The sequence below is a fragment of the Watersipora subatra genome, chromosome 2 (assembly GCF_963576615.1).
Source record: "Watersipora subatra chromosome 2, tzWatSuba1.1, whole genome shotgun sequence".
NCBI lineage: Eukaryota > Metazoa > Bryozoa > Gymnolaemata > Cheilostomatida > Watersiporidae > Watersipora > Watersipora subatra.
Window position 1 is genome coordinate 597,752 of NC_088709.1, and position 15,621 is coordinate 613,372.

At 36.1% G+C, this 15,621-nt stretch overlaps 2 protein-coding genes across 2 annotated transcripts in view; one reads left to right on the forward strand and one right to left on the reverse strand.

The window, feature by feature from the left end:
- LOC137386807 (leishmanolysin-like peptidase) overlaps positions 1–5,396 on the forward strand; it is a 52,727-nt gene extending 47,331 nt beyond the window's left edge. Inside the window, exons 12-14 of the mRNA XM_068072955.1 lie at positions 1,919–2,119; positions 2,317–2,472; positions 4,819–5,396. Of these exons, the coding sequence (XP_067929056.1) occupies positions 1,919–2,119; positions 2,317–2,472; positions 4,819–4,974 (513 nt within the window). The 3' untranslated portion in view covers positions 4,975–5,396. The remainder of the gene's footprint in view (positions 1–1,918; positions 2,120–2,316; positions 2,473–4,818) is intronic.
- Positions 5,397–5,422: 26 nt separating this feature from the next.
- On the reverse strand, positions 5,423–15,040 carry LOC137386808 (transmembrane protein 177-like). The gene is made up of 3 exons (XM_068072956.1): positions 15,035–15,040; positions 7,664–7,851; positions 5,423–6,493 (listed from the first exon to the last, which is right to left on the reverse strand). The coding sequence occupies exons 2-3, from the start codon at positions 7,847–7,849 to the stop codon at positions 5,678–5,680; spliced, it is 1,002 nt and encodes a 333-aa protein (XP_067929057.1). The 5' UTR covers positions 7,850–7,851; positions 15,035–15,040; the 3' UTR covers positions 5,423–5,677.
- Positions 15,041–15,621: the final 581 nt, after the last annotated feature.

A 15,621-nucleotide genomic window follows, 5' to 3' on the forward strand; every position in this document is an offset into this window, starting at 1 on the left:
TAAAATCATGGCAACCACTACTGCAACAACAAAAGAATTAATTGTTATTGATGTAACCGAGTCATTATTAGGGTACTATTTTGTGGACACTTTTCTACTGATCACTTTCTATCATGGGTTCTTAAAGATCAAAGAATATCAGAGTGGCGGTCAAATAGAGGTGACATTCAATTAAAGGGTTGCATTGTTTCTTTCAACCCTTCCTCTATAGTGGCGTTCTATTAGAGGTGGCATTCAAATAAATCTGATGTTCAAATAGAGGTTTTACGGCATTTGGCACGTGTAAGTTTCCTAACTAGCCATTAGACCAGGAATCTAGCAATACAAACCTATATGACCAGCAATAAAGTACATGGGAATATTATAAGTAATAGTAGTTGGTGGTAGAGGCAACCAGCGCATTAGGTACTTGAATGGTAAAGCTGTTAGTTAGGACATACAATATCTGATTAGTACATTCATAGAGCTGTTAGTGTACACTACTAGCCCTATTGACAGCTTGTTGAGACTTGGCTCCTAATCACCCTCTAGTAATATAGTGATATATAACATCAGCTGATCCTTTGTAAGAGCTCACACTGTTAGATGGTAGTAATAGATAGTAAGTGTGTGTATTTGCCTCAGTAAGAGAAATAAAATGTTTGTGTATGTGCTCATCAAAAACTAAGGCTGACTTAAAAATACATAAATAAAATAAAGATGTAAAACCAAAATAATAATATTTTTATAGTAAAACCATAAAATCTATTTTATTAATTTTATTTTTATGTAAAACCGTAAAAATAGTATTTTTATGGTTTTACATCCAGTTGACCTCCCAGTGATGCTGAAGGTGCTATTCAACAAAGTTCATGTGAAACAATCTGTTAACATAATGAGCCGTAGCTTCGCTGTTTGAAGATCGGTGACTCTATACAACTAGATCACAGGGTTCATATATAACACTCCCAAGTTCAGGTTATTTGAAGCATTACTCTGTCAATAGCTGGCAGAAATGCCCATGCATGTTCAGCTACAGCTTAAGACACACAATCTCAGGCAACATGAGGATGTTTGCATTGCATTTTATACAAACTGGTAATTTGAGCTCCTAAATGCTTCAACTGATCACAGTCTATTGTTAGAATAGTTGTTGAGTATCGAAGCAGTGATAAGCTAATAACTGTAACAGTAGACAACATGCATGAAATTTGACCTTGCATAGAAATCTGCACGTGCTTGACAGCTTGAGTATATTTTACTTTTTGAAAGTGAGCAAGGTTACTAAAGGTGTGATATTATTAGAATTTGTCCAATGAGATGCAAGAGATGATAGAATATCATGAGAGGTTCAGCTATTGGTTCTGCTTGGTGTTCTATACTTCTGGGTGATCGTTCTATACTTTTGGTTGGGCGTCCTATATTTCTGGGTGGTCGTTCTATACTTCTGTGTGGCGGTTCTATACTCCTGGGTGGTCGTTTGATACTTCTGGGTGGTCATTCGATGCTTCTGGGTGGTGGTTCGATACTTCTGGCTGATGGTTCTATACTTATGGGTGGTACCACTGCACAACCAATTTCTTGTCTAACTGCCATAAACGGCGGCAGTGTGTGTAGCTATGCAAATGTCATGAAATAGCTGGTTGCAACCTTGAATGCTTTGTGCATGTTGTGATCAAACTTTGTTTACATTGGTTTACTTGTTTGAAGAAAATTCTTCTTTCTAATGGCCTGAAAGTTTGTATATTATATGTAAAGGTCTGCACCTAATCCATAGTTCAATATGGCTGTCAGTGAGTCAATGAATGAGATTGATATTAGTACAGGTAGAGTCTATCACTTATTATAAGATATGGCTGAGAATATAGCAGGTCAATTCCTACCTGCTTACTGCATGGGTGTTGAGTGTTGTTGCCAGCCTATTATCTTATCTCATCAGGAGTTTGACTGGAACAATGAAGGAGAGTTTGTGAGAACGAGTGACTGCCAGCTGTCAGCCAACACTCCCAGCGATGACAGTAACTTTGCCGCTGAGTACTATGGACCTGACAGCAAGTGTTTTGACCAGAAGTCACCTTTTACCATGTCAAGGTGCAGTAGCACATTCACGTCCAGCAACTATGGATCAGGTTGTTACAGGGTTAGTTGTTGTTAATAATCTCAGAGTTTTACTCGTGATTTCCTGCCGAAATAGACCTTCATTTGCCTCTTCCAAAATATACGAGCCTTGAACACTGTAGCTGGTTATATTACCTTTCATAAAGTTACATCGACTGACGATTTACTGGACTATGTGCAATATGTGTAGATCTTAACTCATATGTTTATGCCTTACAGTACACCTGCAGTGAGGACACTGGTCTAACCATCCATGTCGCTTCAAGGTCATATAGGTGCTATTACGAAGGTCAGCTACTCACCGTGATGGTCACCACTAATGTCTCCTATCATAAGGGTGAGCTCATCTGCCCGAGCTGCACTGAGATATGCCAGGTAATACATTAGTCTAATTTCCTGTCTGAAGCCATCAGTGATTTTTAAGCAGTGAATTTGAAACTGCTACGGCTGTGGATAGCATGTTATGTTATGTATGCAGTTTTTCACTAGCGAGTATTCATTGATAAGATTACATCAAGTCTGGGGCAAGATGTTTGTAACTAGTGAGTGCTTAGAGGCTGCAAGTGATAATTAAAGATACACTGTCAACGAAATACTATCTACAGACAGGAATGTTTTAATTTATAAGTTTATGTTGTTCGAATTGGCTTAGCTCTGTATCTCTAACAGCACCTTCACTCCCTACACACCGTCCATCTTCTGAATCACTTGGACGAGACCTCCATTTGAACGCCTTTGGCGTGAAGACAAAGTGACGATAATACCTCTTCGTATTTTATGCTTCACACTGATAAGTTAGTTTAAATCTTTCGCAGCTGGCATCAGTAAAGGAAATAATTTGACCTCTAAATTGAATGGCAACCAGCAGATGAAGAGTTGTGGCATCTTGGAACATATAAGTCCACGAGTCACACCACATTAACAAATCTTATCTTGGGTCATAACACTCGGGATGGTTCTCTTTTCATCGCTAAGTAACTTTATGTAGTATGTAACTATGTATGTAAATACATGTATATGTATACTAGCTGAAGCCGTAATAAAAGTCTGCCATGAAAATTTGTTTATATTCAACATATGACAACAGTTACCGTTCCAACTTTCAAACTTCATATCAAGAGAAAAGCCTTTTGTGCAGTTTAAATAAATTAAGAGGAAAAATAAAACAACTATAAAAGGGTTTAAATGTAAATGTGAAATAATTAGCAAGTAATGGCTAAATATAATCTGTTTAGCTATGATTACATTAAAACATGATTCGGTAATGATACAATTAATAAAAACTGAGAAAAAAAATCCGAAATATTTTGAATTAATAATGACAATTCTTGTATAGAAATGTCTGTATATACACAAAAAGGTTACTGTTCCAGCAGAAGCTATCCATCAGAAATTGAATACGACAATACTGGTACCTCTCAATACTGGTACGAATGTAAAAATGAGATATCGGACTGTCTTTGTCTGACCGAACAGAGAGAGAATGTAGAGGCTATTTCTACTCGATAATACAATTGTCTGCGTGGAAAGAATTGGCCTTGACCACGATTTAGCAATTGATCATTACGAAAAACCGTAAATAGAAGTTCACAAAAAAACATGTTTTATAGAGTTAAAAGAGCTCATAGAGTTTATATTAATACGCCGTTTTGGGTCTGAAATCAGATAAAGGGTGTATATAGTATGTAGTAAGAGCCATGAATCGTAAGAGCTTCTGTAGTCTTGTGGTTAGAGAATCGGATTGCAAAGCTGTGGCTGCAGTCTTCGTGAGTTCAAGCCCAGCAGAATGTGAAATTTTAATTCCAAGATTTCAATAGCTATAGCCCAGGGTTGATATTCTGAAAGAAACACCCACCTGGTTAGGCCCAGATTTGGATATTGTATCCCAATCACCTGGTTGGTCAATTTGAAATTCACCTTCTAATCACTGGGAGTTCCCTAGGGGGTGCCCAGGTTCCACGCCCCGCTAAACATCCAATATGATTCAGTTATAAAAATAATTTCCGCTAGGCCAATGGCATATGTATCATAAGTAACAAGGGCCCTTTCACTGGTGTGGCTGGGGAAACCCCCCAAAGTAGCAAATTCACTGACAGTGTCCCATCATCTGAAAACCCTCCCCAAAATGTGATTTTGGGCTGAGCTTAATGGGCGAGAGTATACTCTTTTGGGGGAGAGTATCAACCCTGGGAGCTATAGCTGGACATACACAACTACATACAGATGACAAACTTTGAGATATATAGCTGCCTGTATCTGTATATATACATACTTGTATATGCATACAAGTACAGTGTATGTAGTATTTGTGTATAAAGTATGCCATATCACAAAATCTCATGAAACTATGTGTGGTCGTGAAACCTTACTAAAATATGCCATATCAGTCATGAAAATATGCTGGGTCATGAAATCTTTCTTAAATATGCCATATCACAAAATATTATGATAACACACTTTGTCATGAAATCTTACTAGATGCCATATCGCAAAATTTTATTGTGATATGGCATGTTTTATTCATGACAAAAATATGCTTCGTCATAAAATCTTACAAAAATATGCTGTGCCGTGAAATCTTATTAAAATATGCATATGTATACATATGCCATTTGTACATTTATATAAATAGCAGACTTATCACATGCAGTGTGCGACATTCATTTGAACCATTTCACGTTTAACTGGTGAAACATATTGACTTGTGTTACCTTTATGTAGGAGGAGATAACTTCATGTCCTCCAGAATCTCCCTCACCAACCATGGTAAATGATATGACAGCCCCAGATATTCCTTGTCACTCTACAACTCTACATTTTGGAGTGTATTGGCATGCCCTGCTTGGAGCACTTCTCATGTATTTCTCTCTTTTCTAGTCTATCACAGATTTTACAAAGTTTTTATAGATTTATGTAGAGGTTTATATGGCAGCATTTTATATGGCAGCATTTTATATGGCAGCATTTTATATGGCAGCATTTTATATGGCAGCATTGCATGTGTCTGCATTTGTAGGCATTGATAAAAGGAATCTTAACTATGCTAATAGCTTCCATTGCCATGATTTTAATATTCTAATTCAACCTATTATGATGGAAAGCCCAACTTTCATACTCACGTCCTTTTGATAAGCGGTGTATATGTACTATTTTTTAACATGGAGGGTAAATGTGCACTCATTATTTTTATTGCTGAGACAAAATATTTTATTTTTCTTCCATAACATTACAGCTTAGTCGCGATTCATTAATCTTTTTATGGTTGAATAGCCCAATACAGCTGACTTAGTCTTTCCTGACATGCACACCTGGCATGCACACCTGACATGAAATTATTTTCTCAAGTTGCTCCATTAGTTCCATAAATCAACTGGTGTGTAGAAACATGAGTTGTTTAGCATGTAATCAGGCATTTCTTGGTGACAGAGTGACAACTATTTGATAGTAATGCTTGGAGGATCCTATCGTGTTAGAGAATTGGCTGTCTGACTTTATATGGACTACGGGTTATTTGGCCAGTTTTATTAACATTGTTGGAATACAAAACACACGAAATTCAGAAGTATTAAAAATAACAGTTTTAGACTTTAGAAGTTGGAGCTGCGGCACTTGGAAGAAGTGAATGAACTTGGACATCCACAGCCTGTTGATCATTGAGGGTTCTTAAGTGATCCCTTCGCGATACCAGAGGTTTCGTTTTCACTCGTATTGCCCCAGGCATCTCATTGCCAAATGCTGTGAAATGTTTAGGTCCCTCAGGAAGAAGATTTCTAAGTGCGATGTTAGTGGATAGAATTTTGTCGTAATAGCTGCAGCCGGCATGACAATATTCCGGACTGATTGTCGCTGCATACCTGTCTGCCGATGTATCAACAATGCCATTGTAGGCATCTGTTAGTAACACAGATATACCAAAAGCATATAGTAAGCTAAAACTGTATAGTACACTAGCAAAGACTGCTGGACGCGGGCCACTAACAGCTCGCCCTCTGCCGATGCTCCCTTCCAGAAAACCGAGCTTATGACTACTGTAGTGCCCAACCAGAAAACCTCCGACTAGACACAAAGTTCTCAGGCCAAACTTGGTCCAGACATGCTGAGTGTCAAGGTAGCCCAACTGTCTCGCTATCACAAACCTTTTTTCGTCGTCACTCAGCAAAATTGAAGATTTAACAGTTTCCGATTCCGCACTGTCCCATGGGAAGTTTCTTATCGCGAGTCTTGACTTTCCCTTCTCAAAGTCACTTTCATCATGCCAGCCAAAATAGAAAGGGAGACCCATGAGGCAGGAAGACCTCTGACTGAAACCCCCGCTGTACTCCGGAGAGTCAGAGCTAGTGACATACACGTCTAGTGACTCCTCCTTGCTAGCCGGCATGTTCAGCTTTGTGAGCACCTGCCAAAAGCAGCTAGCATTGGTGCAAGACAAATACTCATCAAGAGCTAGCCGGAGAGATAAACAGCCATCTGTGACAAAAAGGTTATATAAGAGATAATAACCACAATGATGAAAGAAGATCATTTTCATGGAACACATTAGTACAGGTTTAGTGAGGCACACGCATGTATGCCTAATCAAACAGGAGGTAATCTACAGATAGGTCAAACAAAATCCCTTTTACTCCACGGGGTACAGGAATTTAGCCAACTAAACGCCCTTATGTAGTATCATGAATTTCATAACACCAAGTTAAATTCCTTCATACTCAGCTACCAACCCGACACTCCTCTCCCTACCTGTTGTTAACAATACTTCTCTCTCCAACACATAGTAATACCATTCCTTTTGCCACCGCCTGTTCACAGAATTCCACTCTCCACAACACGCTGACAAACTCTCAAGAGCTCACCCCGCCATCTTTGATGATCACTTCCTCCCCATCACTCGCTAACTACACTTCCTTTTATACTACTAGTTGATAGTATTTACCTTGAAAGTACTTGACAGCAATTATTTTCTAACATGTGTACACTTAGGTTAGTAAACCAGGTTTCACTAGGAACATAAATCCTAAAATTATTTTTAGCAAAACAATCAGGATGCACTTATAGCTGATGATTAGAGACGGAGAGCTTGTTAGACAGTCCTATGACATCATATCATGTTGGTACATATAACATAATATTACATTATTATGCATAACTTCATACCATGTTGTTATAATCGTATCAAGTTGTTATATACCACTATATCTTGTTGTTATTTATAACATTAGGATACATATATAATACAATACTAATACAACAGGTCTACATGCAATTTGCATAGCTACAACTTTATTTTGAGATCACATGACAATCTGATGTGTAGTTTGTTGTATCAGACCATTTCGTACAAAACTAAAGCTTCACTACTGTATTTCAACAATTTTTTTCTCCAATTGGCTGATTCCTATTCTGAAATAGTATTAGCTTCCTGATATATGCAAATGCAGGTACTTTGTGTATGATTACAGTGCCCGATACCTTGTTTCTTAAAAGCGATGTGAGACAATCCTACCAGAACCAAACTGCACTAGCCAACTGGCCCATATTATTACACTTTTGAGAGCTAAATAACACATACATCTTCAATCAGACTGAGGGTGTGTTCATCTACTTCTTCTGGCAAAAAGGTTTCAGGGTTGATTTTTTGGCGCCAACGACGAGTGAACTGTGGAAGGAGGGCTGGAAATATCTGATAAGCTCCTGAAATGCATACAATAGCTCCTCCGGCTATTTGCCAGCCTTTGTTAAGAGTTGAACCTGCCATCCCTAAAATGGGAGAAAAAACAGTATTAAACTGAAGTACCCGAATAGTACCTCCAAAGGCTACAAGTTGTGAGCATATCAAACAATGTTCTAAAATGGGTCTTCTATAGCATCAGTTGGCCTCATGTCATTGTGGTCATTAAAGGTTACAGATAAGTCTATGATAGGCTATACTAAGGTCATTCAGCAAGCCGTGGTCAAATCGTTATTGTATAGCTGCCTAGTAATACTGCAGCAGGTCTCTCATGGATAAGGCTGTAAAATGATTACAGAAGGTCTCTCATTGGTGTTCTGCCCAGTCGGAGCATCTAAAAGAGACTAAATGTTTCGGGCTTGAGTTTTAGAGCGCATTTGTTATGTTTTCTGCGAGGTATCAAATAACCCACAAACCTAGTTTCTGGTTCTGATGCTAAAACCTGCTACTTTGTAATCGATATCTCGTTTACAGTTACTATTGACAGTATGCCAGTTTCATAATTGAGATAAAAAATTAATAACTGAACTTCACTCTTGTCGACATTGGTCAATGGGCAAAGAGGATTAGAGGCGACAGCTTCTCGCCATTGCTTTTGTGTTTTTAACTAGGATACTCTATGTTTGCTGTGTAAATATTGAAGCTATCATCCAGGCAAGTACCAGCTTACAATCAAATGTTCGCAAGCAAAATCGCTAAGTAATATAGGTCTTCTATTTAGTTTTTAAAGTCTACTACTGGGTTTTTACTACGAAAATCTTGCGAAAAATTTAGTGAACTTTTTAAAGTTTTTTAAATTCTCTCAAATTTTAGCATGTCATATTATAACATTTTAGTTAACCAAGATTTTAAAAGATTTTTAAATTGGCTTATTGGCGAATGATATATTGACAATTTTGTGACATCTCATTGGAATGCAAACGAATGCAACAAAAGGACAACATAATAGCCATAAGACACTAATGGACTTGGTAGCACAGCATGATGTGACACACAGCATGATGTGACACACAGCATGATGCGACACACAGCATGATGTGACACACAGCATGTTGTGACACACAGCATGATGTGACACACAGCATGATGTGACACACAGCCTGATGTGACACTGTATGTTTAATGACTTGCAGCACTATAGTAGACTGTTTTGGTGCTTTGTATACTTGATCCTAATCACTAAGACTTAGATACAAAGGAGACAACTCCTAAACAAAGTTATTGCTATTTGATGTATAGAAATTAACATCTTATTCCTTATTAAAAGAAAAGAGATCTAATTCAAATAATATTGCACTAATAAACAGTTGCAGTCAATGAATCTATCGATATTTTAAACCTTGTCTTCTTATCTAAAAATTAGTAACTCTGCTTGCGACTTGATAACTAACATTTGAAACACTAATAATAAATATTTTATAGAATATGAACAATAAATATTTACTAGTAGCAGTTGTAATCTGAGTCTAGGAGGTGATATTTCAAAGCAGTATTGTAATATTTATATTACTTAATAATATAGCTATTATTAATATTATTACATTAAATTTATAAATTATATAATATAGTGCATACTAAGGATACGATTACCCGGATATACGACTTTTTCACTTCACGAAGGTTAACATGACGATTTTTTCACCTCACCGTACAAATTTCGTACGAATTCTATTTTACTATACAATCTTAAAAAAATTTTCCCTCGAGTTTAAATTTGGCAGTCGGTGGGCAAAATAACAAAGACACCGCTGTTCGCCGAAAATATTTTCACAACGTTTGTAAGAGACACGATGACCGATTTTCTTTAGGTCAGCATTCCATGTGGGAAATTTTGTAAAAAGTAAGTAAGCGAGAGCAAATATTCATTTTTAGCGTTACACTCACATTTACTATAAACTTTTATTCAGTTTACGTATATAAATACAAGTATCTATATTTAATTTGTTAGCCATGGAATCTGAGACCGATACAAACGTTACAGGAAGAAGGAATGATTTATATGACAACAAAGTTAGAGATCATAAATAAATACTCGAAGAAGGCGCCCATATTGTTAAAATTGCCAAGGAATATGGTCGCAACCAATCAACAATTGCAACTATTATTAAAAATCTACATCAGCAGAAATCAAAGAAGCTAAAAGTTAGTATGAAAACCTTACTAGGTTCATTAAAAATAAACATCCAGAAAAGGTTATCACAGGCCGTGTTATGGACGGTTAATGAAAGGTGCATTAGCTAATTTAGAGAGATTTTGAGGAGTCGTCAGAAACAGACTTCATTGGATAGATTTTTTTCAAGAGAAGTGTCGAAAAGCACAGATGATAACAGTGAATCTAACAAAACGCTAGAGATGAAAGCGCACCTGAAGAAGTGCTATTAGATTAAAAAAAATTAAAAGAAGTTTTAATTTTAAGTGATTAATTTACTGGTGTAGACTGGTACATACCCGGTATATACATGCATGTGTGTACAATGCATGTATAATGAATATCATTATCTATCCTCCTAGTGTGTCATGTTTTTTATGTTCTATTCATTTCATGTTCTACTTTATTTCATGTTTAATCATATTTTATTTCATTTCATGTTTCATTTTATTTCTTGTTTAATCATGTTTTTGCAGGCAGGCCTGTTTTCCACTATGTAAATACAAATCATTGCATGTATGTAACTCATATATAACTAGCTACTCAAGATAGTTGATGCATCCACATTACCTTCAACAACTTGCTAAAACCCTGCCCTTTAGGGTACAAATACGTACAAACAACTGTATATATGGTTACATTGATTCTTGTGCACATTTCATACAGGAACAAACAAGACAAGACGTCTGCATTAGGCGATGCAGACAATTCGGCAATGCAATTAATTTTGGACAGGATTAGACAACTTCTCTTTGGTTGCTAAAATATTCCATTTCATTTCGTATTAAATGTATTTTTAAGTGTACAGAAACATAATTAGCATTGATACATCTTTGCCTCCTCTCTGCTCTACTCGCTACATGTACCAACTGTATATACGTACCTGTACCAGGTATGTACATACTGTATAGTAAATAAAATTTCTTTTTTCTTTTCGATGGCCATTAAATGGTCAAATGTGCGAGAGGCCGCTTTCGAAAACTGCATCGTTTGGCCTCTTTTGTCGAATTTGGTGGAAAAGGTTTTCAACCAGACATGCCAAAAGTTATAGTGAAAGCGAAAACAAAAACTGGTAAGTGATAAAATTTTAGTGATAAAAAGTTGAATTCAGGGAAATAATTAAAAATACATATTAAAACTTAGCTTTAAGTGTGTGTCTTTAGTAAGCTAAACCTATTCGAAGGGAATTCAAAGTTTATGCTATACATGTGTACGTCTTGAAGGTAAAAACTCCCTATCGTATGTACTGCATTTGGTACACACATAATTTTGCATTTTATTGCAGATCGTAACCACAAAATACATTAAATACAATACAGTTACTGTAGGTAACTATAGTTACTCAAGTTAACATACTATTTTGTTACTAATTTTCAATATGTACAACATTTTTATAAAATTTTGACGATTTTTACTAGGCAAAGTTAACATTGCATAATTACAACGGTTTTTATACCCCTACATATGATTTTTTCAATATGCGATGCCAACCCTGGAACGAATCAACATCGTATCTTGAGAAGCACATCGCCAGCCTCTATTTGAACAAAGTCTCTAAATGACCGTCATTATAGGTTCATTCAATTAAAGGTTTTACCGTAATTGTACATAATAAATTACAACTTAATAAATAATGATTATAACGTAGTACATAAATTGAAAATAAGTATGAAATCCTTGTTAGATATGATAAAAGTAAAATATACATATTTCAAAAACAATATAATATTTATATTCAAAGTGCTAAAAACTAAATTATTTAGTGTTTTAAATTATTTAATGTTTGTTAACTATACATTCGCTAATACTATATGCAGTACTATACAAATATATATACAGTGCACCCTCGAGATACGATTACCCTGATATACGATTTTTTCACCTTACGAAGTCAAATATTGTGATATCTTCACCTCGCTAAACAAATTTTATTTCACCATACGAATTTGAAAAAAGTTTCGCCCGAGGAAAAATTTGGCCGCCGGTGTGCTCATAACACGCGTCGAAATAAAAAAGACACCGAAATATAGTTTGCCGAAAACGTTCTTAGAACGTTTAGAAGAGACACGATGATCGACTTCTCTCATGTCCGCATGGAAAATTTCGTGCAAAATACACAAGCGAGAGCAAATATTTGCAGCGTTATTATAGCTTTTACTATAAACTTTCAAGTCAGCATACGTATATAACTACAACTATCTACATTTAATTCGTTATCTATGGAATCTGAGACCGATACAAACGTTACAAAACAAAGGAAAAATGATTTCTATGTCAACAAAGTTGGATGTCGTAAATAAGAAGAAGGGACCCGTAGTATTAACATTGTCAAGGAATATGATAGCAAACAATCAGCATTTGCAATTATTATTAAAACAAGAACTCCATTAAAGCAAGTACAAGAAAGAGCTTACGACTGAAGATTTGAATGAGCTAGGTCATGCACGCGATCAGCATTCAAAAGGAGCAACCATTTTGTAAAGGCGAGGATGTAGAAGATACAAGAAATCCCACATTCGCAGAAATGTTTCAAGTGTTTAATTTACTGATGTGGACTGGTACATTAAAACAATGCATGTATAATATATATTATTTATCTCTCGTGTGGCATGTTTTTCATATTTTATTCATTTTATTTGTTTCCTTTTGATTTTATGTTTTATTTTCTTGTTTAACCATGTCTTTGTATATGGGCTTGTTATTTTCTACGTGAATACAATTCATCGTATGTATGTAACTCATATAACTAGCTACTCAAGATAGTTGACGCATCCACATTACTTTCTGAAACTTGCTAAAGCCCTGTCCCCCCATAGGGTATAAATACGTAAAAACTTTGTATGTATGGTTACATTGATTCTTGTGCACATTGCATACAAGACAAACTACTGTACCACATTCTCTGGATCCTTTTACAAGCGCTAGCTAGCAATTTTCTGCATTGCACCATCAATTTTTTCGTAGAAAAATTGGACAGGAATGGACACCTTCTTTTAGTGTGCTAAAAATTCCAATTCATTACGTTTTAAATTTATTTTCAAGTGTACAGCACCATAATTAGCATTGATACGTTTTTGCCTCCTCTCTGCTTTACCTGCTCCATGTACCAGCTACGTTACTCCAAAGGTATGTACGTCCAGTATAGAAAATATAATTTTATTTTTCTTTTCGGTAGCCATTAAATGGTCAAGTGTGCGAGAGGCTGCTTTCTATAACTGCATCGCTCGGCCTTATTGATTTAGGTCGAAAAAGATTTCAACCAGATAGGCTAAAGTTTATAGTGAAAGTGAAGATAGGAACTGCTGGAGGATAAAATTTCGTAATAAAAAGTTGAAATTCAGTACAATAGTTCAAAATACATACTAAAACTTAGTTTTAAGCGTAGGCTTAGCAAGCTAAACTTACTTGAAGTGAATTCAAAGTTTATGTTATGTGTACCTTTTGAAGGCAAGAACTTACCGTACGTAGGCCTACTACATTTGGTACACACATAATTTTGCGTTTTATTGCAGATCATAACCATTAAAATACACTAAATACAATACAGTTACTGTAGGTAACTATAATTACTAAAGTTAACATACTATTTTGCTGCTAATTATCAATATGTACACATTTTTATAAACAAAATTGACGATTTTACCAGGGGGTGTTTGCATTGTATAATTACAATGGTCTTTATACCCCGATATACGAATTTTTCACCATACGATGCCAACTCTGGAACGAATTAACATCGTATCTCGAGGGTGCACTGTATCATTATTTACCAAGAAATTAACAAGTGACAATACCTCAAAAACACATCAACTTACTTATTAGTGTAAGGCAAGCATGTAGTAAACAGTATATTGTATAAAAACTTTATTTTAAATAAAAATTTCTACCAGTCTTGAAATTTTTTAACTCACAGAAATGTAGTTACGCAGTAGACACTCCTAAAATTCCAGATAATGTAGAGAATTTATGTGAAGTTTTGCTTCGTACTCACTAAAAAACTTCGTACTACATGAAAATTCCATTTACCATAGTGTCAAGCCTGTAAACTGCTCAGTTCCTCCTTGTTTTTAGTTTATAATAATGACACTACAGAAAACTTCAAACCGTTCTCAATTAAGGTCTTCGCGGTGAACGCTTGCTTTTTTGCCTTGTCAATACCCCTGCAAATTTTGTAAAATTTCAAGACATATCTGCTAGATCAGTGAGTCACTAATTGAAAAATGAATTTAAATACTAATAAGTGCCAATTTGCCCGCCTTGCCAGAAAGATCAGTGGCAGTCTAAGTATCACATATCACCTATTTGGCAAACAACTAACAATGCCAAATGATTTCAAATACTTGCAAGTTTTCATTTCAGATGATTTTAGTTGGGGTATACATATAGATACAATAACATGTAAGGCTAGTAAGAGATTGGGAAGGATGACAAACGTTCGGTTTAATCCTCTGATGAGGGTAAGGGGTCAGGGTTGTATACCTCACTCTGTGTAAACTACTACTGAAATACATGAGTGAGGTCTAGGAGCCCCATTTGGTACACCATATAGAGTGGCTGGATTGTTTCCAGAGAAAGGCTAAGTCTTATTCATAGCAGCGATTAAAGGTAGGCAGAGCATTAATGAGGAGAAAGTGTTTTTAGAAATGGATCTCTTGGTGTTGAGACGCAAAATACCCAAATGGCTGCCTGACCTTGAGGCTTTTGTAGGATGACAGTCATGCTTGCTTTATTGACAGATTTGATCAACTGCAAAAAACATTCTTGATCATGAGACTAGATTGGTTGCAGATGGCACTTCGTTAGTAGTGAGTGCAAACACATGATCTTACTCTCATAGCTTTTTACCTAGAACTGCATAATTTGCGCAGCTTACTATAACTGTATAAATATTTATTTTAAAAATGGCCTTTTTACCCGAATATGGGATTTATAAGCTCTCGATATAACTAGACCAAAACAAATAGCATTACGATTATTCATTGATCTAATTTATTAAGACCAACTGCCCCAACTTTGGTAAGTAAATCACAGACGATAAAATGCTGCATTGACAGAATTCGTACCGGAGAATCGAGAACGGCAAGAAACGTACTAATTGGAGTAGACAAAAATAGAACTATTTTAAGAGTCGTTGTAGTCAGTGATTTTATTAAACTGTTGAGAATACAGGCTAAGTAAGTAAGCCGCAAGTCCGAGATGTATAAAGTTCAACTTACAAAAATATATATGTAGGTAACATTGTGTTTTAACCTGCTGTAACGCCTGTGCGCTAGTCACCGGCGAAGACGATCGTGAAATACGAAGCTCACTTACACTCATAACTTCGACCGTATCCAAGCTTTATCATAAATCATGAGTTCATTCTGGAGACAAGTTGGAGTGAAGTAAGAGATTATTTTAATGTACTAAGTTGCGAAGTGATATTTTATTGTAATGCTGTACAATTTCATCAGTTCAGTAGCATACCCTATCAGTGGACAGAGGGAGAGCATCTCTGGATCTGGATGATGTTTAGTCCCTAGAGCCTCATGAGAAGCAAGAAAGGGAGCCTCCGATCGCTAGGTCTTTTTTTTGTTAGTCCGCTACAATCTCCCCAGTGCGGATCTCCCGAGATGTCCTGAGGATGAATCCCTGCAAAAACTGACCAGAG